General features: G+C 45.6%; 3 protein-coding genes across 3 annotated transcripts; 1 reads left to right on the top strand and 2 right to left on the bottom strand.

The window, feature by feature from the left end:
* Positions 1-3,830: 3,830 nt before the first annotated feature.
* LOC124684703 (protein WHI3) lies at positions 3,831-8,480 on the bottom strand. Its single transcript, XM_047218967.1, has 10 exons — positions 8,184-8,480; positions 7,972-8,034; positions 7,715-7,799; positions 7,558-7,617; positions 7,157-7,232; positions 6,960-6,996; positions 5,821-5,927; positions 5,679-5,748; positions 4,742-4,824; positions 3,831-4,238 (listed from the first exon to the last, which is right to left on the bottom strand). The coding sequence occupies exons 1-10, from the start codon at positions 8,478-8,480 to the stop codon at positions 4,199-4,201; spliced, it is 918 nt and encodes a 305-aa protein (XP_047074923.1). The 3' UTR covers positions 3,831-4,198.
* A 3,393-nt stretch (positions 8,481-11,873) lies between these two features.
* On the top strand, positions 11,874-15,652 carry LOC124665831 (probable methyltransferase PMT9). Its single transcript, XM_047203202.1, has 7 exons — positions 11,874-12,125; positions 12,208-12,372; positions 12,485-12,667; positions 12,751-13,345; positions 14,082-14,194; positions 14,285-14,505; positions 15,056-15,652. Exons 1-7 carry the CDS (start codon positions 11,874-11,876, stop codon positions 15,372-15,374), a joined length of 1,848 nt encoding a protein of 615 aa, XP_047059158.1. The 3' UTR covers positions 15,375-15,652.
* LOC124665841 lies at positions 15,421-17,424 on the bottom strand. Its single transcript, XM_047203212.1, has 2 exons — positions 16,454-17,424; positions 15,421-15,472 (listed from the first exon to the last, which is right to left on the bottom strand). The coding sequence occupies exons 1-2, from the start codon at positions 17,422-17,424 to the stop codon at positions 15,421-15,423; spliced, it is 1,023 nt and encodes a 340-aa protein (XP_047059168.1).
* Positions 17,425-27,940: the final 10,516 nt, after the last annotated feature.

Raw genomic sequence — 27,940 nt, forward strand, 5'->3', positions numbered from 1 at the left:
GAAATGTGTTTTTTTTTTGGGTTGGCCCGTAGACAGAAATGCGGCTGTGCCCACCCTTTGGTCCGTTTGGGTCGGGGAAAACCCAGCGGCCAGATGCACAATTTTAGATAATATTTCAATTATAAAAAAACATGGTGTGGATGAAATGGTGCTAGTTGTGGTGATAGGCTAGTCTAGGGATTTTGGACATTTGGTTTTATAATTGTATTTTAAATCATTTTGTTTTGTTTTTATCAATGGATGATCCAGCTTGTAATTGGCTTTGTAATGGTTTAGAGATCAAGAAAGGATTTGATTAGCATTTTGGTGCAAGGTTTATATTTTCTGTTTTTATTAATTTATTTACGATTTTTTGAATCTCACCCGTATTATAATTTAAATTCAATTTTTTTAATTTCAATTCTGTTGTGTATTCATTTTATGAACAAGATTGAGTTCCAGTTTGACTTTGTGTCTTATTGTTTGAGATAGTTAATTACGAATATTTGAATCAAGAAAATTTGATTGAAATAATTTGAATTCAAGTCTGACCAAAGCCAAACCTCAATTTTGAATTCAAAAACCTGGAAATGCATTACTATTTAGGTTTAAGTTGTTTATGACGCAAGGTCCTTAACACTCAAACAATCACGTTAGGTTCTTCAAGATTTAGGTTTACCCCACATTTTTGAAACTTGTAGGTTTTCAAGTTTTAGTCCGTGTCAGCGTCTCGGTGGTGACCAAAACAAACGGTGCTCCTATGTACGTGTACCGACCTGGTCGATCGGGTCGCACACGGTCGCCGATCGATGCGCACGGGGAGGGCACGCGGTTAGGCTCTCTCGGATGGCGATGGCCGTGTGGAAGCCGTCAACCACCGGTGCCGAACACTCGCCGTCAGTCGTAACGACTTGTACTTTGAGAATTTCTGGCCGCAGCTGCACGGTATCGTTGCCAAACCTTTTCCGACTTGAAGCGTCAAACCAGTACACAATGAGCACCAGTTCACGTCTTCTGATCTGCTTTTTTCTCGGCCAGGCTGTGTATGGAGATCTACCAAGACGTTCTCACCCGCGTTTTTTTTCTTCCAGATCCAGCATGTGAGGATCTAGCTGGCAGGTGACTGCCGCCTGGCAAAGTGGCAGCCATGTATGTTCTCATTTTTCATGTTTGTTTCCTCAATTCGTTCGGTCTTAACTTGGCGCCGACGTGAGAACGTTGTGAGTAGGTCGCTAACTTGTCGTGTTGCTCGAGATCGCTACTTCACATGCTTGTCCGTAATGTAGGTCCCAAGGGCCACCGACACCGTCACACCGACACTACCGATCAGTTGTATGCAATCTGGCATATGCTCCGGTCCACCGCGTCCATGATCCGTCCATCCCGGTGGAATTGCTCGACCTGTCACTGTCAGCCAAGCGCGTATGCTACATTTACCGCGCCTTGTGATTTTATCCGCGCTAGATGTGTCTTATTTTTATCTACATATGATGTATCTACATGCATTTCTAGATAAAGTCGAGACAACTATATTTTGATAGAGGAGTATTAAAACTTCGTTCGAGTGGTTGTTTCATCTCACTATTCCACTTAATTTTGTGTTGTAAGTTTTTCGCTTTCATCATTTATAGAAGAGTTCGATCTTCGTACGATGTATTAGAGAAGTGCATATCTATTTTCGTTTAGAAATGTCAATACGGAAAACTTACAACATAAAAGTTGGGAGATATGGTGAGATGAAATTTCTCCCTAGAGGAAATTCGACACGGCCCATCGTGTGAGACCAAATGAAATCCGTCTAGAAATGCTCCAAACATGAACATGAAATACAACTTTAGACAATAAACAAAGCTTTCACCTCATCTCCTACTTGTCTTGTAGGTGAAGGGAGGCGACCGAACTCCCCTAATCTCCACTAGCTAGGGCGTTGGTCCTCCCTCCCTCCATTTCCCGCTTTGGCGACAGGAGGGGGCTCGTTCGTTCGTTCTGGCCTAGTAGTTAGGGTTAAGGTTTGTGAGTTGTGGTGCCTAGTTGTGGTGGTGGGAGTGGCACTAGACGAATAAATATGTCTCATCTATACACTTGCACCGGTGTCGACCTTCACGGTGGCGACTCTCGGAGTTGATGACAACGTGTGCTTGTCGATCCTTCTGATCAACAACTTGGTCGTCTCGTCGTTTTTAGGATCTGGCGAGATCAGTTTTTCGGCGTGTCATTGGCGTTCATCGTTACCCATGACGGCGCTAGGGGCCGAGTCAAGGAGGATGTTGGTCTGCAGGTGGTGGATCTGTCGTTATTCCTCAATTTTGTCGGTAGGATAGGGTGGATCTTGGTCGAAGACAGCACGGGAATGTTCTCTCGATCAATGTGCCACAGTTTGTTAGGCTAATGTTGACCGATGGAGGCTACACAGGTTTAGTCCCACCTCGCATACGAGAGGAGGCCACAAACAACTTATAAGGGAAAGATTCCCTCCTCCCTTCGGTCCGGGCTTTTGGGATGGAGTGGGCTCTCCGCTGAATGTTGGACCGTGTGCGCATAAACGTTCAAAACATGGGCTGAGTGCTGGGCTGGCCCAAATGGATGCCGACACAGTTGCTGCATGTAGTGGGTCCGTTGATCGATGCAGAAAATTTTATTTACGAAAATGTTTCTTTGGATCTGGCAATGGTAGATGCTCTGTATCTTATCCAAGGTGCGTGTAGACGGCGTTGAAGTTTGGAGGCGGCTGCTAGCTTCGGCAAGTGCATAAAATGCTACAAATGGTATGTACATCTTCTATCTTTTAGCTTTTTATTTGCAAAGTTTTCAGAACAATTGTTTTCTTCTCATTTTTTTCACGTTTGTGTGTTCCTGTAACATGACTTTCTGTTAATTAAAATACTTGCTTGTTTGTTTAAAAAACAGAGTAGATGGCATGTTGAAAAGAAAATAGCAGAGTTCAATAATCTGGCGGTGGATCAGCAATAATTGATCAATGTTGTTCGCGGTGCGCGCGGCCTCTTTTCTTTGGTTACGCTGCCGTTACATGCAGTGATGCAGATCTTCGATTACACTTTGTCCACTCTGTAAGACAGAGGTACTTGTAAGACAGCGTAGCAAAAGGAGGCCTGCCTGTACGCGCGGATCGAGATCACGTATACACACGCCACTCCACTGCAGCCGGGCATGGAAGTGCGGTGGCATCGGATCTGATGCTGTGATTCCGAAACTGCACATGACCGTCATTGATTGCTTACTTTCGGGTTGTACAGCGCGCACCCAGGTTCCATTCACCATTTCCGGTCTCTAGATGGCCTATGTAAACGAATGCAAAGTGATCGTTTGCATTCGGGTGGTTAAAATTTCGGTTTATTTCTAGCCCAGCGGTCAACTGAAATCTCTCCAGCTGAGTGCTCACTGATGCTCGCAGCATCAGCATTTTGACTCGCAAGATCGGACGCCACAAGCATCAATTGTTGACCTCTGACATGATGGTCGACAGATCTTACATAACAATCTGGAAGAAGTCAATCTTAGTACTAAACAAAAATGCTTTTATGTGTCTACTCTTCTATGTTTAATTTTATTACTCCCTCCTATCTATATTTTACTTGATGCTAAAATGAATGTATCTACAACTAAAATGTATCTAGATACATCTATATTAGCATAAGTAATATGAATCGGATGGAGTATTATATATGCCTTAAACATAAAAATAATATTTCTCAAACTGATACAATTTACTCGTTAGGAGAGAAGGAAAGAGGCAGCTTTCTCATCTATGCCTGAAGTAGGCAAGAAACTCACGAATCAACAAAGTGAACACCAGCAGTTGGATTGCACAACCTGAAACTCACAAGTCAGCATTTGTGGAAGGATGTACACCATCCATGGTACACTGTAACCTTTCGGAATAATATCTCCCTGTTCTGCCATCCATGAACAAGAGCATTTGGTTTACTACACAACTGAACCCTCAGACCCACATATTTGAACATTACCGCCGTGGATTCAGCAGTGAATTGAGCAAAACACATGACTTGAATATTATACAGGACGCAGAAACATGATCTAAGAAACCGAATGATAGCCACAAAACAAGAATAAGTGATGCAACTAAACTAAAGACCTCCGCAACCTAACATCAGGAGTAAGACATTTCACTGCATAAATTATGTCATCGGACTGAACATCATTTCAACACCAGTCGACGAAGAACACCACTCTGCTGCATTTAGGACCGCCTACGCAGGCCCATCCGAGATTTAGCATATCTAACAGATGTTAAGGGGATATAATTAAGTACAGTAAATCATAGTGTGGAATAATTAATGCAAAACATGGATAACATATTTGATTACTCTTATAAGCTCTACCATGTCAATTAATCATAATGGTTGTGTAGACAAGTCATGGCCTCATGGGTCAAAATGGGAACTGTTCAACTGATAGCTACTAGGAAGTGAGACTAAATTTGTAGACGCTCGTCCATTGAGGTGAGAGTGTGACTGAACCAACATGAATAAAAATCAGATTCGACCATTTTCTAGGGCATTTCGCCCCAGTGAGCTAAATTTAGCGTCAGATGATATACTTCCAGTTAGTGAGCTAAATTTGAACTTGAACGATCAGGGGTGCCAAATTTACTAATTTAGTGTCAGCAGCTTCAATCAAATGATATACTTTCACTTAGTAAAGCTACCAAATTAATCCTACGAAAAAGATCTGCAATTAGATATAACAGCAAGGAAGTTAATGATCTCCAAATATAGGATACTCTACACGCATGCCCTCGACAGGTGAAGAATGTAGAATAGCTCCTTGGAGACGATTTAGGGCTTCAGTTGAACTGTACTCATCCTGCAGAAAGAAAATTACACTTTGGAATTAACTCTGGAAAATTTAAAACACGTCAATAAAAACAGTAAGAAACGCCAAGGGATTTAGCAGTATCATGTTAGAAGAACATAATGCAAGTTCTCCCTGTCCAACAGTCAGTACTAACTATTTCACCAGAATAATATTGTTTTGATTCCTAAGCATGCAGAGTGCACTTAAGCACACGGTCAATAGCACTTCTACATGAGATGAACATTAAAATATAAAATATAGGTAGAAAGTGACATCTACTAAGATAATGGTCATTTGGTCAAGCTGGAACCATCCATGTTGTATGAAGTAACACTGGCTAAATTAGTAACTCTCCTCTTGTTTGTTAACATGACAGCTAACACTGTCAGGCAAATATGATGTGTTTTCCTCCCAATAACCCAATTATAGAGGTTCAACAACAGAGTACGACTGGATCTTCACGGTTCATTTTATTGGACACAAAACAAATGGAAAAAAAGGAGTCTTCACAGAATTTTATCGCCAGAAATGATCTATTTTAGACATAGTCCTTATTGATTATTTAAGAAAAGTAGAATGTGCTTCTTGGTCTATATGCAGTAGTTACAAATAGGCATCGTAAAATAGAGCACAACAGAAGGCAAGTTTTTGTAATAACAAGTTAGATTGTCTTAATGAAAGATGTGCAATCAAGATAACTAGGTACAAGCACAAAGAACAAAATCTCGATTTGGCACCCATTATACGAAGATATGCATAAACTAGTAGCTCTTTATCAAAAGCACTATGTACTTCATTTATTATTATAATTAAAACAGACAAAATAAATCACGATAAGGGAGCGATTATTTTGTTCTTGATACCTTGAAATCAACAAATGCAACTGGTCCTCCAAACTTGTTTTGCATCTTCAGCTTTATGAATCCCTCACAACTGATCACGAAAATGAGCTTGTCAAAAAACACAATAGTTATTTACCCTATATCATAAGATTACAGGCAATACCTTGAGAAAACATCTGTTAGCTCACGCTCAGAAACAGACTGACCAAGGTTTGCAACAAAAAGGGTAGGGCATGGAGGATTGGTTTGGGGAGCAAACATTGATGGATCCTGCAGTCAAATGCGCATACAAAAACAAGTAAGCCTTGTGCCTAATCCAAAAATAATAATATGTAGGCCATACAAGTTGGCAGGCACAAAGAAATACACAGGAGACTTGTAAAATCATATTAGTTCACACAAGTGTGTCAGCATACAATAGCAACAGAACTCACATCATTCTACCTTTCAACCCCACATCTTCTTTGTTTCAGCATGTTAAAAAGATAACACAGTTACATAATTCTACCAGTACATGTCCCAAAGTTACCCTGCCGATCATAGAGCAGTTTTTGCATTTGGGACAGAATTTCTTCAAATATTTTTCAAACTATATGCAACATTGTAACAACATACTGAATGGAGCAACTCACTTTGTACTACCAGTTCAAATACTACTCCCTCCGTTCCAAAATATAAGATATTTAGGATATTTCAATGTGGACTACTACGGACTCAAATGAGTGAACAGACTTACAGACACACTGAAATGCATCTGAATACATACAATTCAGAAAAAGCTAAAACATCTTATAATTCAGAACGGACTGATACTTGTTATTTAAGTTAATAACTGGCATTTTCTTCAAGAAGTCGATGACTTGCACAGATAGCTTACTACAAGAGGCTAGTGAACTTCTTGCCTTCATATCATTGAAATCGCTACTGTTATACTATAATTGCAGAGGTTGCGGAACAGACAGTATAAAAAAGCAGTGGCCATCTTTATATTCAGAAATTTACTTGTGAATGGAATTAACAATATTATAACAAGCTTTACTATGAGGATGGTAAGCTTAATAAGATTTGCAGCAATTCTTCACAACTGTCTTATGGTTAAAAACTTATGTCAGTACTAGACCAACATATTCACAAAGGTTGGCCAAGAAGAAATTATCAAGAAACATTAGAAAGCCCCCTCCGTATGAAACTACAATAACCTAAAATTGGGATCACTTTTTAAATATCTTGTTTTAATACTTTTATCCAACAAACCCCGTACATGATTGAGATACACATATCGAGATGCAAGAATCGTCTCACCTTGCTGAAGGCAGTACTGGAGCCAGTATTTGCGTATCTGCAAGTTGGAAATGGTAATAGTTAGAATTATGACATTTCCTGAATATAGATGCCCGATTTAGTATTTGTTGTCTTCTAGTAGCAGCTGCGGGATAGCTCAAGCTGACTTTCCTAACAAAATCACATAATAAGACTGTGCTCAAGTAGTGTGCCATAACCTTTGTGCAGAAGGATAAGCATTCAAGCTGTGTGAAGAATTACCCATTCCGGACATGTGAATATTGCTTCCAGCACCTGATATGGCGCAAAGTGTGCCAAAGATGTGCAAGGTGAGTGTTTCGCAAAGATGAAGTGGAATTTCACCGAGGATATGAAGTCACAGATAACAGGGCTAGTTTGATATAAACACAAAGAAAACAATAGTATACAAATTATAGGACCTCCTCAGTGAGGAGCTGCTATAGAATCGTGGATTTGGAATAGTCTACATATTGCTATGTGAGTGTAATGAAGCTACAGTATCCATCAACATGAATACATGGTGGTGGGTAGATCAAGCAAGTGTAAAATCGATAAGTACTTTCCCCACAATACAGAACCTAAGCTACTGGAATAATACCTGAATCAGGAAGGTCCCTTGGATTTCTAGATTTTTTCCCAGATGTAGGGAAATCGTAATCTAAGCAAAAAAAAAATGAAGGGTGTGAGCAACAGCGGAATAAAGAACAGGCAGTTAGGCACATAATACAATAACATAAAAGAACAAAGTATGCAACCTGTTCTCGGGCGCTTTGGTCTTGAATTGGCTTTCGCGAGATCCACATGAATCGAACAATTCTTCTCAAGGTCAAATGTCAATCCCTGCAAAAAGAAGTGATTCCGAAAATCAGCACTAGCGCCGCTGGTAACTTGACATGGCATTATCTTCAGCGTGATGTAAAAAATTAGTTTCAGGGGAGCAGTTGATCCAATAGTAATAACAAAGAAGAAATAACTGAATGTCATGCTTAATCATGGACAATCGAGATCTTACATTTGTGGCACTCATTGCAGCTAACGCAGAAGGTTGATCTGCAAACACAGCAAACGCATACGACTGCAACACAGGAAAACCAGGTTGGGTTAAGCACAGCATTCATAAAAAAAAAAAGGATCGGCGGAGGGAGACTCCCATCCCATGCCAAGCCAAGGGTCAGCAAACCCTAGAAAACGGAGGGGTTTGGCAAGGAGGGAGAGGGTGGAAACCTGAGGTGATTTGCCGGAGCGGAGGTGGGAGGAGACGTATCCGGGGAAGTCGCGGAAGAGGTTATAGACCTCGCGGGGCTTGACGTCGGCGGGGAGGCCGGCGATGAAGAGCGTGCGCAGCTCGTCGCGCGGCGGCGCCAGGGGCTCCGCGCGGTCGAAGTAGCCCCCGTAGGCCGGGGGCGGGGGCTGGGGCGGGTAGGCGGCGTGGTGGCGGTACGCGTACGCGGAGGCGCCCGGCGGGGGAGGGGCCGGGGCGGCGTAGGAGGAGGGCGGCGGGTTGTAGTAGGAGGAGGCCATGCGCGCGGTGCGGGCGGGCGGGCAATGGGGAGAGGACGCGGTGCCGCGCCGGCGGAGGAGCGATGGGGACTAGTGTGCTGAGGTGCTCGCCGTCGTCCGTGCGGCAGGCGAGGATTTGCGGTGCGTTTCGGGGATTGTTTGGAGTTCCCGATTTGGGGTGGCCGCGGCGTCGTGCTCGGCCGGGACTCTGAACGGCGTCCAGTGATCCGTACCGACTCGCGAAATTCCTGACAAAAAAAAACACCTCTTTGAAAATAATTTCAGAATAAAGCTTGCGGTTAATTTGAAATTTTTAAAAATAAGGTTGTGATTCTTTCGAACTTTCGTTTTGTTCTTGAGTGAAAGGGGAGATTCCATTGGAACTTTCCTTTTCTAGAGGCATTTGAAACATTCTGATAGGATGAGGGGAACATGTTACTTGGTAGTATTGCCCACTCTACTAAATTTTATCAAATGACTTTCGATGTGTGGTTTCGACATGCCATTATGTCCTACTTTGATGATTTGACATAGAAGGATAGATGGTAGGCAGCGTCCCGATAATGAATACTAGTTGCTCGATGGATCATAGAAGTGATATAGATTCCTTTCATGTTAGGTTTACTTGCTTCTTAGACCATGCACATGTGGATTCGTTTCGATTGAAAAATGGCTGATTTCGGAACCGCTCTCGATTTGAGCATCGCTTTGTAATCCATGCACACATGTCTACTTTTATAGTCTATAAGGAAACATCTCTTTTCTATTTACTCCATGCCATGTGAGCCAAGCCTCTCTACCCCATACATGCATGCCTACTTTACAAGCTTAAGAGGCCAACCAACAACATGATCCGGTATAGATAGATGTGAGCATTTATCCATCCAACCCTCGGGATCGCTTACACACTTGACAAGAGGATCAACCAAATCATATACCAGGTTTAGCTTATTCTCCCTATGGATGAATATGCAAGCATATGTTTCATGCTTGTTTAAGTAATAGCAAGGAGATTTCCAAAATCATGCTAATAATAGCTAGGATTTTTAGAAGAATATGCCATTCGTTTTTTGTCAACCCATTCAAGTTCAAACCACTGGGGCACATGATCCGCTTTTCTTGTTGGACCCCATGAACGGATGGCCCACCATGTATTGAACTGAACCAATCGGCCTTTTGGTTCAATTTTCATCCATATAGTGCATGATTTAAAACTAGTATGGCATCTATCGAATTGGGAAAATTGTACCATAATGGATTTTCATTGGTGAATCTAGTGGAGAACTTATCCGAAACATTATAGTCGGATAAAATAGTTAAGAGGTCCAGTGAGATACACATTTGCTTAAAGGTAATAAATGTGGCGTAATAAATCTTTCCAATAATAAATTGGAACCCCAAATTCCATTGCGCACTTGGAGTACTCTAGTGTATATCTTAGTTGTATATATAAGATAATTTCAAACAAAATTATTATGCTCCAATGAAGTTTCAAATAATAGAATAAGGTTTAAGCTCAAATTAAGATTCTTATAAAATAGATAGATGGTATATAAATGGATTAAATACAAATCCTGATGAGCTCAATCATATTGTCTAGAGAACTTTTATGTCTTTTTTCGAACCATGCAAGAGCATTGCATGCATTATATTAGAAGAGGGGAAAACACCAAACTGGCTGAAGTTTTACAGAAATCCAGATCAAGAATCAAGAATGACACCAAGTTCAGGAACAAAAAAGACACCACTAGCCCAAGATATTTTGTACTACCATTGATGATGATTAATAGATCGGAGGTCCGTTCGGAAACAACTTTTATACTCTTTTTTGAAATGAAAAACTTTTATACTACTTAGTATAACAAGCTAGTATGACCGCTTGATTCTCCCCCTTCCTCTCTCTCTCCTCGCTATAGTAGCTTGGGAGCTTCTCACCGTCGACTGGTCCGATCCAAGGCCTTCTCCGCCGGAATAGCCGGTTGGAGTTGGTCGAGGAGACGTGTTGGAGTAGATAGGAGTAGGTTTATGGTTATATCTAGCCTAGTTTCTTGCTTTGCTCATGTGGAGTCTGGCGTAATGCCCTCGGGGGTGTGGGGGCGGCGGAGTTCGAGATGCTCCCTGCAGCTTGTGGTGGCGTTGCTGCTGCTCGTGGTGCTCTGACAGTCAGAGCCGAAGGAGAGAGGCGATCGGCGACAGAGCTTATACAACCCCTTCAATAAAGCTCTAATGCGGCTCTCTAGATCTGGGCGGTGATGCTTTGGCTTCTCCTCTTTCAAGCCACCGTGGTGATGGAGATGAAGAGGAGCTTCCAGGTGAAGTTGTTGTTGGCAGATCTACGGAGCGACATCCTGGAGCTGTTCTTCTTCGAGCGCAACACGCGGCGACCATGCTTTGTCGCCGTGATTCTTTGGCCAAAAAGGTGGCCCATCTTCTTCAACCTCCATGGCGGAGGCCTGGCTGGTGAATCGCTGGAGCTCGATGCCGTTGGGAGGTCAAGTGGTTCGTCACCGTCCTTCCAGTGGTAGCTAGTGGTTGGATCTTGTTGCCAGAGAAGAGCTATCAGGCGTGCTGCTCTTGGAGCTTGGTGGAACCACCTCGAGTTCGCCGGCGGTGGTTGGCAGAGGTGTCCATGTCCTTGATTGTTTTTTCTGCTTTTCTTCTATGGTGCTTCTTTTGAAGTGGAAGACCTCATCTTCAAATCTTAGGTACCTGCCTCGTGTCTTTATATAAAAAGCTCCACCGAGTGACCGGGGTCTATGATCCCCCTTTTGTTCAAAAAAAGAAAAAACTTAGTAGAACAAATTCCTACGAATTGATTTTCTTTTGAGGCCTTGTTTACTTCTAGGGTATTTATGGGGATGGAAGGGAATTATTTCGTATCCCTGAAAATCCCCACTAGTCCGTTTACTTCTCCGGTTTCAAACGATATAATCCCGAGATATCCCCTCAAATCCCCACATTTTTTGCCTAAATCAAAAACTCTCCATCATACTAGTGTATTTTTTGGGAAGGGTATTTGAGGGGATTGAGTGAACACCAAATCCCCTCCCATCCTCATACCCATTGGGAAGAAAAATAGGAGAGAAGTAAACAAGGCCTGAGGGTGAATTGATTTTCTTTACTCCTAGATGAATTTGTTGAATCCAAAGAGGCCCTCAGTTGTTCATGGACCGTCCGCAATCGCAACCCGGTTGCTCGTTGGCTCGTGGTGCGGCCCGCCCCGTCCCTAGACCGACCGCAGTCCACTCCTGGTCTCCGCCCGCGCCGCTCCCGTGTTTCCGCTCCATTCCACGCGCGGCGCCGCTTCCGTGTCCCCATGACGGCATGACCCATCCCGCTACGCCGACGCGCCGCCACGCACCCGCACGGCCTTGGCGTCTCCGCGGCGCCAAGTAGCGGTACAGCTGCACGACGATGAAGCCGCCGCCGCCGCCGCCGTCGACGCCGCCGCGGCAGAGCAGCCGGGGATGGGGAGGCGCGCCGGGCCGCCGCCGGGCCTTCGCGTGCGCCCTCGCCGGGGCCGTCCTCGCGCTCGCGCTCCTCTGCCTCTTCTACGGCGCCGCCTTCGGCCCCACCCTCCGCCGCCGCCACACTGCCCCCCCGCTCCGATCAGTTCCGCAGGCCCAGGCCCCAGTCCCCGCCGACCTCGCGCTCTCCTCCCTCCCGGTCCGCATACCTAACCTCGCGCTTCCTGCTCGGGTGGCTCGATTTGCTGACTGACTCGGTATGCTGCTGTGTGCGCGCGCAGGTGTGCGACGCGGTGCACTCGGAGCTGATCCCGTGCCTGGACCGGGGCCTCCACCGCCAGCTCCGCCTCAGGCTCAACCTCTCCCTCATGGAGCACTACGAGCGCCACTGCCCGCCCGCGCCCCGCCGCCTCAACTGCCTCATCCCCCCACCCGCCGGCTACCTGGTGAGACACACCATCCATCACATAGGCATCGATCATCTGCTGCGTTGCAGATTACACATGTCGCTGCATCGTTTCTCGTTTGTTTTCGCTCATGCCGATGCGATTCTCGTAGGTGCCAATCAGGTGGCCCAGGAGCCGGGACGCGGTGTGGAAGGCCAACATCCCCCACACGCACCTCGCCGCCGAGAAGTCGGACCAGAGGTGGATGGTGGTGCACGGCGACAAGATCAACTTCCCCGGCGGGGGCACCCACTTCCACGCCGGCGCCGACAAGTACATCGTGCACCTCGCGCAGGTTCGGACCGTCCAACCCACCACCTTCTGGTTACGTTTCGAAAGCTAGTTAACGAACGCCAATGCTCACTTGTCTGACGCTAGATGCTGGAGTTCCCGAACGGTAAGCTCAACAACGGAGGCAGCATCAGGACCGTGCTCGACGTCGGCTGCGGGGTGGCCAGCTTCGGGGCGTACCTCCTCCCGCTGGACGTAATCGCGGTGTCGGTCGCGCCCAACGACGTGCACGAGAACCAGATCCAGTTTGCGCTCGAGAGGGGGATACCGTCCACCCTCGGCGTGCTGGGCACAAGGAGGCTGCCGTATCCGAGCCGCGCGTTCGAGCTGGCGCATTGCTCCCGCTGCCGGATCGACTGGCTGCAGCGGGACGGGATCTTGCTGCTGGAGGTGGACAGGGTGTTGAGGCCTGGAGGGTATTTCGTGTACTCGTCGCCGGAGGCCTATGCTTCTGATCCAGCTAACAGGAAGATATGGAAGCAGATGAGCAGTCTTGCTCGGGGGATGTGTTGGAGGATTGCTTCGAGGAAGGGCCAGACAGTGATATGGGTCAAACCATTGACGAACTGGTGTTATGTGAAGAGAGAGCCTGGAGCACTTCCTCCCATGTGTGGCCAGGATGATGACCCAGATGCTGCTTGGAATGTCCTCATGAAAGCATGCATAACTCCCTACTCCAACAGTAAGCTTACTTTCCTGATTTGCCTCAAGATTACTATTTACTGTCATAGTCTATTATACTGTCTCTTGCTTTCTTCTAGTGTTTTGCTTCAAATACAGTCACCCAATCCTGGCAAAAGTTCACACATGTTAGAGCAGATCAAGGCTCAAGATTATAAACATTAGCCATATCCTTTGTAGCATTGGTTAGCCATAACATTAGAAGGGTACTTTGGTCAACCTCTTACCTGAAGGGATTACCCCATGACAACCCTGTAATGGTTGGTTCACTTTATCGCCCACTAATTGGATGAAACCACGCTCTATCACTTGCCGTTAAGACATCATCCACGCCATTCTTCTGCAATTTCATCCCACTTGATACCCTAGGCCTCCACATGTTACCCTCTACTAGCTGCTGTTTTGCTGGCCATGGCAAATGCCTGCATGCCACCATCATTTTTTACCTGCATTTCATCTGGTTTAAATCTGTAGAAGAATATTATTGTGGTTGGTTTCGTATTTCTTTAGATATGCAAGCTTTCTGCAATTAACATTTTTAGTTTTACACTGTAGTAGGATATTGCCGTATTTGGTTGAGTGCATCTGTTCATGTATGTATGTTTACCTGTTGCTGTAACTATGAATTTCTCAATACAAGTTTCTGTAAAGTAATTTTCAACTTCACTTGTAGTTTTTCCATAAATACTCCTAGCATACCTGTATCCTGATGCTGTAATGTTATTTTATTTAACCAGGAGTACACAAGGTTAAAGGAAGTGATCTGCTTCCCTGGCCACAAAGGCTCACAGCACCACCCCCTCGTCTGGAAGAGATTGGAATTAGTTCGAAGAATTTTTCTGACGACAATGTGAGTACTTCGATGGCGGATTTTGTGATACAAATCTACACCCTTTTTGATCACGATCTCTAGTGTCTAACCATGGAATACTGTTTGCAGGAAATTTGGCATTCTAGAGTTGCTCAGTATTGGAAACTTATGAAATCTGAGATAAGGAAGGACTCCTTTCGAAATGTTATGGATCTGAATGCTAACCTTGGCGGATTTGCAGCATCACTGAGGAAAAAGGACGTCTGGGTAATGAATGTTGTCCCTTCCACGGAATCTGGAAAACTGAAAATCATATATGATCGTGGGTTAATAGGCACAGTCCATAATTGGTAAGATCCCTGTGCAGTATCTTCTCTCCTACTTCTCATCTATTCATTTCAGATTGAATTGTTTGAATGTTGACTATGCATGCTTAAATTCTTATAAAATTGTCCCTTATGTGCCACATAACAACCATTTTGCATGACAACTCATAAAATGGACAGCTATTGACCACATGTTTTTTTTTAAATTACCCACCTGTCACATTCCAAACATGTCGTCATGATTGAAACCAGGGTTCACTCCCCGGAGATTTTTCCTCCTAGCTGATGGTTGCAGCATAATTGTACAGTAGAATTGCGCCAATATGAAAAACTAGATGCCTATCTCCACATCAGGTGCTCCAGTACTGCCTAACAGTTTCTGCTGTTGCTTCTCATTTATGCAAGCACCTCTTCCATAATTTACATGATGCCTAGCATTGTGGATTCACAGTAATCACTGAAAGAAGTTTATTGTGCATTGTTCGGTGTACTTCCATACTTGATGCTTGCTCCTACTACTGCATACAATTGACTGCTACTTGATTTTTCTTGTTATGGTTCTTTCTTACTGAAGGTGCGAATCATTCTCGACGTACCCTCGCACCTATGACCTCCTTCACGCCTGGCTGCTGTTCTCTGAGATGGAGAATCAGGGCTGTAGCCTGGAGGATCTGCTGATCGAGATGGACCGCGTCATGAGGCCTCATGGGTACGCCATTATCAGAGACAATGCTGCTGTCATTAACTACATCAAGAAGCTTTTACCGGCGCTGAGATGGGACGACTGGTCATCTGAGGTGAAACCAAAGGAAGATGCGCTTTCGTCAGGTGACAATGAAAGAGTCCTGATCGTGAGGAAAAAGCTATGGGATCAGGCATTGCAGCCTTCGTAGCAAGCAAGCAAAACATAGCTCTTGTTCTGATCTTAGTTAGCCGCTGTTAACTGTGATTCTCCAAAATCCTCAGGTGTATTATAGTTGTCGACCTTTTTCTACTAGCACTTTCACTACCCTTTCTCCTTATCTTTTTGGCTGTGAAGCTGTGATGGAATGTTCACAGAGGTGTTAGGAGTGCGGCATGTAGACTTCATGGTTCAGAGTACATATGAAATGGCTGTCGAAAATGCTGATCTCCACTGCTGTTATCGTCCAGATATTCTTCGCTGTGTGCTGTGTATGGTCTGTTCTATCCCATTTGCAAACAGATAATGCTTCGAACAGGAAAATGTGTATTTGTGTATAGCTTGATTGATTCCTTTGTTCATACAATCTATCCTCTTAAGGCTGTAACTGTAAGTTTTATATAGTTATTTGTTACCACTTTCAGTGACCACTTTCAGTGATCTCTGTAGAGTTATTTTCACCTAGAAGTACATGTCAATGAAAAGTCCAATTGATGTATATCCGTTTCACCCCCAAAAATAGAACAATTGATGTATACCCTCGAGAGCATAATAATTGCATAGTTGAACAAACATATTTCTATTCCATTAAGCCCGAGGGCACCTTTACAGAAATCTGTTCAAATCAAGTACAGCTGATCGACATGATCCATTCATCGACGAATACACCATCAATCCGAAAGAACGCTATACTTCAGCAGCAAATAATTTCTGAAGAATAGCTAGTTGCATAGTACAATCTATTGATTGATTCCTGTGTTCATACAATCTATCCTTTAAAGGCTGTAGCTGTAAGTTTTATATAATTATCTGTTACCACTTGGAGTTTTACGCGTAGAGCTTTTTCACCAAGAAACTATGTGTCAATGAAAGGTTCAATTGATGTATATCTGTTTTGAACAAACAAATTTCCATTCCATTAAGCCCGAGGGCACTGTTACAAACAAATACAGCTGATCGACACGATTCATTGATCTGTGAAGAAAGCTATTCTTCAGCAAACAAATAATATCTGAAGAATGGCTAGTTTCATACACAAGTTACATTTGCACAACTGGTCGAACTTAGAACTTAGGCTTGATGTATAGATCGCGCCTGCACATAGGGCACAACGGGTTGCTCTCGAGGACGGCCTGCATGCAGGCGCCATGTAAGACGTGGGGCTTGCCGCATCCCGGCCACGCCGCGAGGTCGTCGCCCTTGAGAAGCTCGTAGCAGACGCTGCAGCTCTCCTCGTCGTCGGTGGCCACCACCTTCCTTCGCTTCGCCGGCCTCTGTTCCCGATCCGTGTCGTCGTCGTTGTCGTCTTCATCATGGCCGCACCCGCGCCGCACCGGCTCCGGCAGGTTGAGCTCCATGCCGGTGAAGCGCTTGGGCCACGGCTTCTCCATCATGCCCTCCAAGGCGGCGCGCATCTGGTCCATGCTCGCCTGCGTGCTGTTCGCCTTGCCGAGGATGCCGACGTCGACGAACACCTGGACGCGCGCGGCGCCCGGCGGGAGGCTCACCTGCGACGCCAGGCTCGTCCACAGCTCTCGGAGCCGCTTGCTGGAGCCGTCCGGGTATATCAGGTGCGCCAGCGACGCGCCGGCCCAGTCCAGCGACCTGGCCCCGTGGCCGGCGGCGGCGATGAACCGGAGCTGGTGCTCCCTCGTGCTGCCGCGCGCTTCCACGCTGCCGTCTGAAGACGACGGTGCGGCCGAGAAGCGGGTGTAGCGGTAGTGTACGAGGATGTGCGTCTCGCCTCCTTGTTGTTCTTGGTGTGGAGCGTCGGCGGCGGCGACCCGCATTAAGCCGGCCGTCCTCCCTGCGGCGACGAAGTGCTGCGGGGCCGAACCTCGGGGGCGAAACCGCGGGAGTAACAACCAGAGCTCATCAAACTCGCCGTCGCTTTCCTCTTCCGAATAACCGGGCGCGTCTCCGGCATGGTCGTCGTGAAGAAGAAGCGCATGCTGATCTTGTCCGTGCTGGTCCTGGTACGCCAGCAGGTCCCATATTGCCTGAAGCTCCCGTTCCAGCCGCAAACCGTCGTCGTCGTCCATGGAGCGCGCCGGCGCGACGGGCCTCTCCGCTGTAGATATGCTCGATGGATCCCCTTGTCGATCTTCTCCTGCGCTCGTGTGGCAGCTAGCTAGAGAGGGAGATGGCTAGGGTTTGGTGCGTTTGCTAATTGCTATCACAGGGAGGGATTCATGCATGCATGGGTGTTGTGCTTATATCGCCGTGTGAGAGTGAAGTGCTTACACATTCGGACTCCAAATCGATTCCCAGTTCAAGTTGCTGACACAGCCAGCCGGGTTGAGAGTCGGACTCGATCGATCGGCCACCGACGTGCTTGGATAAAGTAATGCACACGCAATGTCGCGGTCCACAAACTGGAGAAGTATGGATCCACAGCTTGTCATTGTGATTGCAACTTTGTGTGCTACCGTATTGAGTTGAAACTTGTTGTACTGCCAGTTGCCACTTCCATTTTCCGTTGGAAGCTGGTTGCTTTGTTACTTTTCTTAGGAACTGTGTGGCCCATTATTACATTTGATGCTGGTTACGGCGCACCTGTGCGTTATATGTTTGGGAGCGTCTAGATATCAGGCGACTGATTTTTATTAAGTCTAAGTTGATTTCATAGCTATTTAATTTGCATATGTAACTAAGAAAATACAAGTTGCAATCCATACGCAACTGAGAAAATATGAACGCATATGTAACTGAGAAAAATATTACTTACAACTTATGCACAACTCAAAAATATTAGTTACAACTTACGCGTAACTGAGAAAATATCAGTTGCAACTAGTACGCAAGTGAGAAAATACCAATTGCAGCCCATGCGCAATCGAAAAAAATACAAGTTGCAATATATGCGCAACTAGGAAAATATCAGTTGCAACCCATGCGCAACTGACAAAATATCAGTTGCAACCTATATGCAACTAAAAAATTATTAGTTGCAACCCGTGTGTAATTGAGAAAATATGAGTTGCAACTCGTGCGCAACTAAGAAATACCAGTTGAAATCCACTTGCACTTCCCATATCAGCACGGATCACGAGACAAATTAGATCGCTAAAAAATTGACTTAGACTTAACAAAAATCAGGCGCCTGATTTCTAGCAAAACCGTATATGTTTGCACAAGTTATGCGTGCATTCTTGCATAGGGATGAAAACGAAGCGGATACGGACGAAGTTGAGTACGTGGTGCCACATTTATTTTCCCTTTTTTTTGCGGAAGGAAAAAATTAATACCGAAACCCTGAAAACAAAGACGAAACCAGATATTGGCCGGAACCAAGAAAACCCTTGAATCATGCAAAAAAAAAATATCTGAAGCATTCGAACAAGCTAGCAAAGTTGTTCCGTAATATTAGCATGGTCCTTGATTTACTATGAAATAAGGGAAGGCCAAACCTTGAACGCTGATTTTAGGAAGAGACGCTTTGGAAGTTTGGATTGGCAAGGTCATGATATGAGCATGTTGGAATGGGTGATGCACAACAAGCCCTGAGACGGAAATTCCATATTAGCTGGAAACGGAACTTCCATTTCTGCGCTTGTTCAGCGGGAAAAAACGTTGTTCCATTTTTGTTTCCATTTCCGCCAGAACAATCCCATTTCTTCTACTGTTTTGTAAAATTCCATTTCCGTTTTCATATTTTCATTCCATTTCCATTTTTCTGCGAAAAAATTGGAAACTTTCCCTCCACTTTCATCCCTATTCTTGCATATATACATGTACAGTACTATGATTTCTTTTTGAATTGTATACGTACATGTACTCAAATGATTCATTATGGTCTTACATATTGGGTTTCAACACAATTCTTGCCAAAACTCGGACTGTGTTACTAGTTTTCCTTGAATTCCCGAGACGATACTAAGTTCAGCAACCCACTTGACGCTAGCTACCGTTAGGTCTGACTAACTTGAAGTCTATTTTACTTTTTTCTCTTACATGTGGGGCCTCCCCTTTATCCCTGTTGGAGAGAAGATAAATATATTTGTTTGTTTTCCCGACATCGGGTCCCACCACTTTGCTCCGTCAGCAACGACGGAAAAACAATCCACAAAGTCTACCACGATCCTGGCCCATGCATGTTGCGGTGTGCACGCTATGAGCATGCCAAATAGCGAGATAGGCCGAAAACTTCTTTTTACAGGCAACAACAACACCTACATGAGTAACGCCAGCAACGTTAGCCATGTGCTGATCAATTTTTTCACAAAATTATGAAACATAACTGAAATACGAATATTTTTATGAAACAAACCATAGTTACATCATTAATGATGTCATCAGTTTCACTTTTTGTCATACTGCTTCACAATGTTTTTCATGTATCACTTTAGTTTCATAAAAGTTACACTTGTGTTTTAATTATTAGTTTTATATTAGATAAATGTCAAAATCCTCACCAATCTCAAAGCAAAGAATGGACGGTAGATGTGACACCGGTAGATACATTTGCCTTTAAATTTGGTGTGTTCATAGATAGGCTGATTGCGTTCCGGACCATGCTATGTATAATCGTACCCATTCACCACCGCACAGATTTAGACAACAATGCAATAGAGCTAGGTTTGGATCAAAGGCGAGTTAAAATATTCTTGTTGAATGAACTACATGGGAACTTAGGGCACGCTTATGGATAAAACAAAACACCTAGAAATACAATCAACATATCTTCGGTTCTTCTTTGCTCTATCTTCAGAATCTAGCTCCTCCCTTTTCCCTCCAAAGGTAGACCGGTGCAGTCCACCTTACAATTGGAGCTAATGTAGACCTTTTGTCCTCTCTTGGAGATAAGCCTATGGTCGATCAGTGCCGTCGAAAACATGGATGGCTCGACGTCGCGTAACTTTGGAACGATGTCCTTTAGCCACTCCATCACCTCAAAGCACCATATGTACGTGGGGGGGGGGGACATCTCCACCATCTCGCCGTTGAGGAGTTGGTGGAAGAAGGGAGAAGGCGTGGGCAGTTGCTAAAGATAGATCTAGTTCGGCAGGGGGGGGGGGGGGAGGGGCTGAAGATTCTTTTGGGAGCTCTCTATCGGTGGCAGCTTGGTTTCTCTCGTCGACTACTCCCATCCAGTTTGCTAGCAACATCATTTCTGGTTCTTAGGTGTTCTTGTCAACAACGGTGCTTCTACGACTTCCAAACCATGGTGCCATCAAGGACGCCTTTCAGCTTCAGCACATCTTTTTCATGTAGACCTTTTCTCAAATTGATGCATGGTTAGACAGATTGGAGGAGATTAAGATAGAACTAGTTTATTTAATCACAACACTCTCCAACTTGCACGTAACCAGGCCCGGTGTAAATATTTCCCACAGTGTTGCATGTAACTTTGTTAGGAACCAATTGAAGTGCATAAGCAGGCCCAAATCGCTTGAATTTTTGTCAAAAAGGACCACCTGCCCCAGTGAAATGGCAAAAAGGACCACCTCTCAGTGTAACCCGCTAGCCAGGCGACACGTGGCGGGTGCCGCCGCCGGCTGTGGCGGCAGGCCCTGCCGCCGTCGCGTGTGGCGGCATGTCCGTCCCCATGGTCGCCGTCAGTCCCGCCGTTAGCGCCGTCGAAGCCAGGTGGGCCCTGCCGCCACAGCGTGCGGGGGCACGCTGGCGTGGTGCCTGCCTCCACCAGCCGTGGCGGCAAGCACCCAGGCCGGGAGACACGGTCGGCAGGCCAGCACCTCATTTTGCGTGCGACTGATTCCCACGAATATTTTGCTTTGACGTGTGATGATTCCCTATGTTTTTGGCTTTTGCCCGTGAATGGAGCTGCCAGTATCAGTATGGGTGTAACTGGGCTGATTCCTAGGAATTTTGCGTAATTATCAGTCCTGCACAGTGTGATTCTGAGACATGAAGCGACGTCCGCCGCTGATACAGGAAGTACAGCAACGAAAGAGCTTCGGTCTGTGCATGCTTTAAAGCAGTAGCTGCTCACTCAGCTTGTGTCTCAGCATGCTATAAAGCAGCAACCTCTCTTCGTAGACGAGCTCACATACCTGCATGCTTTAAACCAGCATCCTCTCTTCCCAGACGAGCAGCGCCTCTCGTGAGCTGACTAGAAGAAGAAAAGAACCAGCATCCTCCATGTGTAGATAAAGCTGCATGCTTGATGGTTAAGTGCATGCATGCTTTTGATTAGTACATGAAGGTAAGCTGACTCTCTCTTCTCTCCTGAGCTGCATGCATGTTGTCGGTATAATGATGCCACATATGACCACTACAATCAGTGGTATCGCAGTAGCACAAGGACTTTGCTCACCGGCCCTCCACCAGAAGATTACACACATGTCGAGCAGCTGGATCTTGGGCCTGAACGGACAGCAGTATACCATCGCGAAACCTCGGTACTTACATTTGTTTACAAATATTACTTTATTGCAATTAAAATAAATATTCACAACAATTTGTTATTATTTTCAGATACGCGAATATAGGGAGATCGTCCGGTCTGCATCGGATGCTTTGCGGCTGCGAAACGTGAATGACCCTGAAGGAAAATCCCTAATTAGGCGTATATTTGATACGGCCATGAGCGGGCTTAAAAGATTTGGTTGCGCTCGAGATGATGATGTTGTTACACGAGCTTACGACATGCCGGAGGCACCATCGTCCAGACCAAGTATGGCGCGGACGACCAGTATCGCGCGTACGAGCAGTATGGCGCGTACAAGCAGCATGGCGCGTACGAGCCAACCTCCTACATGGAATCCATCATATGCACGCGTCGACTCATCTCTACTTGATCGCTTACAATCAGCTCACATTTTTCCATCACAAGGTGGCACACAGGTATTATCAGATACATCTAAAATTATGAATGGTCGTATGTTCTTGAACAAAATTTACAAATATATCATCTTCTATGCACTACAAATAGGAGGAGAATATTTTCTCTACTAATCCGTTCTGGGAAAGATTTTCATACACCCAAGGGGAGACTTCAAACATCGAGAACACCACTCGCGTATGTTTATATTTTACAAATATTCACTTACACAACATAAAAATACGCCTATTATTTACGAACCTTTTCGTACGCAGCAATCTGTTGAAACTAACTGGTCAGAGATGGAAGCTGGACTCGGCTACAATATGCCTCCTCCACAGGTTCCTTCAATTTTAATATATAATTTCTCCAATAAAAAAATATTGATGCCTATTACTGATAACTCATAATTTTACGCAGCAATCTTTTGATCCTGCTTGGCACAACATGATAGCTGGTTTTGGCCACAATATGGCCCCACCACAGGGTCGTGAGCATATGCAGCAAGAATATTATGCCGGATCTTATAGTCAACCTGATAATCAAGGGATATTTAATCAATTCTTTGTTGCTGACATTATGAGCGGACAAGAGAGTTTAATTCCTCCAGCGATACAATCTCAGCACGTACTACAAACTCCACCACAGAACAATGATGCCAGCACCGATGATGAGGATGAAGAGTACGGCCGAGGTTTGCGCCAACATCGACCACCACATCGTTTGTCGCCTTCTGGTGCTAAGCAGAGACCACCACACCGTCGTCGACAAGCGTGATATGTTGAGAACTGCTACATATTATTATTATTTCTATCTATGTATGACCAAAGTATGAGACATATTTCTATAATTTCGCATAATAATTCAACAAGTACTTCAAAATAAGATACATCAACATGCAAAAAATTCAACATAAAATTAAGTTACTACCGAAATGAAGATACATCGGCACTGCCAACACCACAACTTAAAATAAACGCTACGACGGAATTTAAGATACAACGAGAAAGTAAAACAGAAATTAAAATACGTAGTTACTCAAACAGATCACTCTATTTGCCATGCGTCCAGCGTGGCCATTTTCCAGTCTTGTCGCCGCGTTCTTCTGCTGCATGCGGCTCAGCAGCCCTTTGTCTTAATCTCTTTCTTTCCGCTTCACGGGCCTCCCTGCGCACCTCTTCCTCCGCATACCTACGTGCAGCCTCATCATCCATCCGCTTCTGATTTACCTCGCGATTTCGAGCTTGCTCTGCCCTTAATTTTTGTATCTCTCTCTCTCTCTTTCTGCTTTATCATTAGCAATAGCCTTTTCGAAACGCTCCTCCTCATGGAACATTGCCCATGCACGCCTCTGTTTTTCCTCCACCTCACGGCGCGTCCAATCCGGTTGCTCCTGGTCTATCCAGCGAAACCAGTTGCAAATAGGCGGGGGAGACTGCAACAACAATAAGACGGTTAATAAACAAAATTTAATGAAACATACCGCAGGCCTCGAGGATTTTTAATCATGCTTTTAGAACATACCGCAGGCCTCGAGAACGATGAACTTGTTCGTGCGGGTGGATCATGATCGTAATAAGCGCACATGAAATATTTCATGCCGAACTTATCAGAAAAATCCACCACCTCCTTCACCTTCGCAAGGCGGCCGCACCAACACCTCTCTGCTGTAACCCCCGGTGGCAAGCTTGCATTCTTCCCCTTCATCGGCCTAAAATCCTGGTCGGAGCAAGGCATACTCATGCTGGCTAAGGTATAACGACTTATCACTTGTGTACCAAATAACATCGATGGCTGTTTTTATAGAGAACTGGACAGATCGAGCGGGAGAATTAGGCGGGAAATTACTGCAATCAGCAAAAAGCGAAGCAATCATCAAAAAGCGAAGCGTGGGAATGAGTGCGCGTGGGAATCAGTTGCACGCAAAACGAGGTGCAGGCCTGCCGGCCGTGTCTCCCGGCCTGGGTGCTTGCCGCCATGGCTGGTGGAGGCAGGCACCACGCCAGCATGCTGCCCCACCCTGTGGCGGCAGGGCCCACCTTGCTTCGACGGCGCTAACGGCGCGACGGACGGTGACCTGGGGACGGACGTGCCGCCACACGCGACGGCGGCAGGGCCTGCCGCCACAGCCGGCGGCGGCACCCGCCACGTGTCGCCTGGTGACAAGGGATTAACTTGTCAATGCCTATGGATTGTAGGCTAGGGTTTAGTTAGAAGTAGAGGGCAAGTAGATCTCGAAGGTTTCAGCCGAAAAGTACTCGACGACTATGAAAACAGAGGCCTTTGGTCCCAAGCCCCGGGAGCAAATGTCCCGTTCTGCAACCAAACCGGGACTAAAGGTGAGCATTGGTCCCGGCTCATTTCGCGGTGGGCGACCCCACGCGCCGGCGCCCGTAAGTTAGCGGTTTTTGGTCCCGGTTTGTACTACAAACCGGGACTAAAGGGTCGGTGGCGTGGCGCGGCAAGCCGTGTCGCGGCTCGGAACTCTTAGTCCCGGTTTGTAGTACAAACCGGGACCAAAGGCCCACCCTTTGGACCCGTTTTGTATTACAAACCAGGACAAAGTCCCCAATCTGACTATATAACCTTGCCCCTGCCCAAGTGTGAGCCACACTTAGCCATTTTTTCACTTTCTTCACAAGAGGGGTGTATTGCTTTGCTCTCTTCTTCACATGCACAAGAGGTGTTCGATGAAATGCTTAAGAGGATTTGCCACTTGAGTTTACACAAATCAAGCCACACTTAACTTGCTTTTTTCTTCTCCATCGAGGTTAACAACTTTATCCTTTTCATCTTTAATTGATAAAATGCATGTGTATATATACATCGTGATATTCTGTAATGGTTTTTGATCAGCTTAATTATATCATGCAGATGAATCGGCAATGGATGTACATTGACCGACGCTTTGACGAGTTCACTTCGGGCCTCGAGTAATTTTATGGCCGTGGTCGAGGCAAACAAACATGGTGGCTTCATGTATTGTCCATGTGTTGACTCGCAAGAATACCGTAAATTACGCTCACTCGAGTACCATTCACGGCCACCTTCTCGCGGGACTGGTTTCATGCCCAAGCTACTATTGTTGGACCAAGCACCGGAGAAAGAGAGGTTATGATGGAAGACAATGAAGAAGAGGAAGAGGATGATGACGGTTATCCCAATTTCCCCGAATACGATGATACCTGGAAGGCAATGAAGACAATGAAGTAGAAGATCAAGAGGCACCAGATGAGCCTCGCTGATGATGATCTTGGTCGGGCCATTGCCGATGCAAGAAGAGAATGTGAAACTCGAAAAGGAAAGGTTGGCCTTCGACAAGATGATAGAAGATCACAACAAATTGTTATACCCAACTTGCAAAGATGGCCATAAAAAGCTAGGGCAAAGACACTCGGAATTGTTGCAATGGAAGGCGAGAACGGTGTCACCGACTCGGGATTTGGAAAGTTGCTCGACAATAATTAAGAGGGAGCTTCCAAGGGGTAACGAATTGCCCGCCGCATGTACAAAGCGAAGAAGATTGTTCCGCCCTCTAGGATTAGATGTGCAAAAGATACATGCATGCATTAATGACTCGCATCCTCTACCGCGGTGAGTACGATAATTTGGATGAATGTCCGGTGTACCGAATTGCGGTATAAGATCGACGAGATGACCCTGGTGATGTTGAGGGCGAGCGCCCCGAGAAGAGGTTTCCTGCCAAGGTTATGTGGTATGCTCCTATAATACCACGGCTGAAACGCTTGTTCAGAAATAAAGAGCACGCTAGGTTGTTGCGATGGCACAAAGAAGACCGTAAGAAAGACGTGATGTTGAGGCACCTCGCCGATGGATCCCAATGGAGAAAAATCGATAGAGAGTTCCCAAACTTTGCACAGATGCAAGGAACTTAAGGTTTGGTCTAAGTACGGATGGCATGAATCCTTTTGGAGAGCAGAGCTGCAGACCATAGCACCTGGCCCGTGAATCTTTGTATATATAACCTTCCTCCTTGGTTGTGCATGAAGCGGAAGTTCATTATGATGTCGTTGCTCATACAAGGCCCGAAGCAACCCGGAACTACATTGATGTGTACTCGAAGCCATTAGTCGAAGACCTTCGCTACAGCGTGGTCCATAGCAGGTGTGCACTGTGTGGGACGAGCACAAGCAAGGAGGAATTTGACCTACGAGCGCTGCTTTCGTAACCATCAATGATCGGCCTCCTCTTGGTAACATTTCAAAACGAGCCAAATGATGGCGCGTGATGCACACGTCCGTTGGGACCCCAAGAGGAAGGTGTGATGCGCACAAGCAATAAGTTTTCCCTCGAAAAGAAACCAAGGTTATCGAACCAGTAGGGAGATGAAGGCCACGTGAAGGTTGTTGGTGGAGGAGTGTAGTGCGGCGCAACACCGGGGATTCCGGCGCCAACGTGGAACCTGCACAACACAATCAAAATACTTTGCCCCAACTTAACAATGAGGTTGTCAATCTCACCGGCTTGCCGTAAACAAAGGATTAAACGTATGGTGTGGAGAATGATGTTTGTTTGCGAAGAACAACAGAGAACAGAGATTGCAGTAGATTGTATTTCAGATGTAAAAGAATGGACCGGGGTCCACAGCTCACTAGTGGTGTCTCTCCAATAAGATAAATAGCATGTTGGGTGAACAAATTACAGTTGGGCAATTGACAAATAGAGAGGGCATAACAATGCACATACATATCATGATGACTAATATGAGATTTACTTAGGGCATTACCACAAAGAACATAGACCGCCATCCAAAGCATGCATCTATGCCTAAAAAGTCCACCTTCGGGTTAGCATCCGCACCCCTTCCAAGATTAAGTTGAAAACAAACGGACAATTGCATTAAGTATGGTGCGTAATGTAATCAACACAAATATCCTTAGACAAAGCATTGACGTTTTATCCCTAGTGGCAACAAGCACATCCATAACCTTAGAACTTTCCGTCACTATCCCGCGATTCAATGGAGGCATGAACCCACTATCGAGCATAAATACTCCCTCTTGGAGTCACAAGTATCAACTTGGCTAGAGCCTCTACTAGCAACGGAGAGCATGCAAGATCATAAACAACACATATATGATAGATCGATAATCAACTTGACATAGTATTCCATATTCATCGGATCCCAACAAACACAACATGTAGCATTACAAATAGACGATCTTGATCATGTTAGGCAGCTCACAAGATCTAAACATGATAGCACAAGAGGAGAAGACAACCATCTAGCTACTGCTATGGACCCCATAGTCCAAGGATGAACTACTCACGCATCAATCCGGAGGCGGGCATGATGATGTAGAGTCCTCCGGTGATGATTCCCCTCTCCGGCAGGGTGCCGGAGGCGATCTCCTGAATCCCCGAGATGGGATTGGCGGCGACGGCGTCACGACAACTTTTCTCGTATCGTGGCTCTCGGTACTAGGGTTTTCGCGACGGAGAGAATAAATAGGCGAAGGGGTAGAGTCGGAGGGCGCCCGAGGGGCCCACCCCACAGGCGGCGCACCCCCTCCCGGCCGCGCCGCCCTAGGGTGTGGGGCCACCTTGGCCCCTCTCCGTCTCTCCATCGGTGTTCTGGAAGGCTCCGTGGAAAATAAGACCGTGGGCTTTTGTTTCGTCCAATTCCGAGAATATTTCATGTGTAAGATTTCTGAAACCAAAAACAGCAAGAAAACGTAGAACCGGCGCTTCGACATCTTGTTAATAGGTTAGTGCCGGAAAATGCATCAAAATGATGTAAAGTGTATATAAAA

The sequence above is a fragment of the Lolium rigidum genome, chromosome 1 (assembly GCF_022539505.1).
Source record: "Lolium rigidum isolate FL_2022 chromosome 1, APGP_CSIRO_Lrig_0.1, whole genome shotgun sequence".
Lineage (NCBI taxonomy): Eukaryota > Viridiplantae > Streptophyta > Magnoliopsida > Poales > Poaceae > Lolium > Lolium rigidum.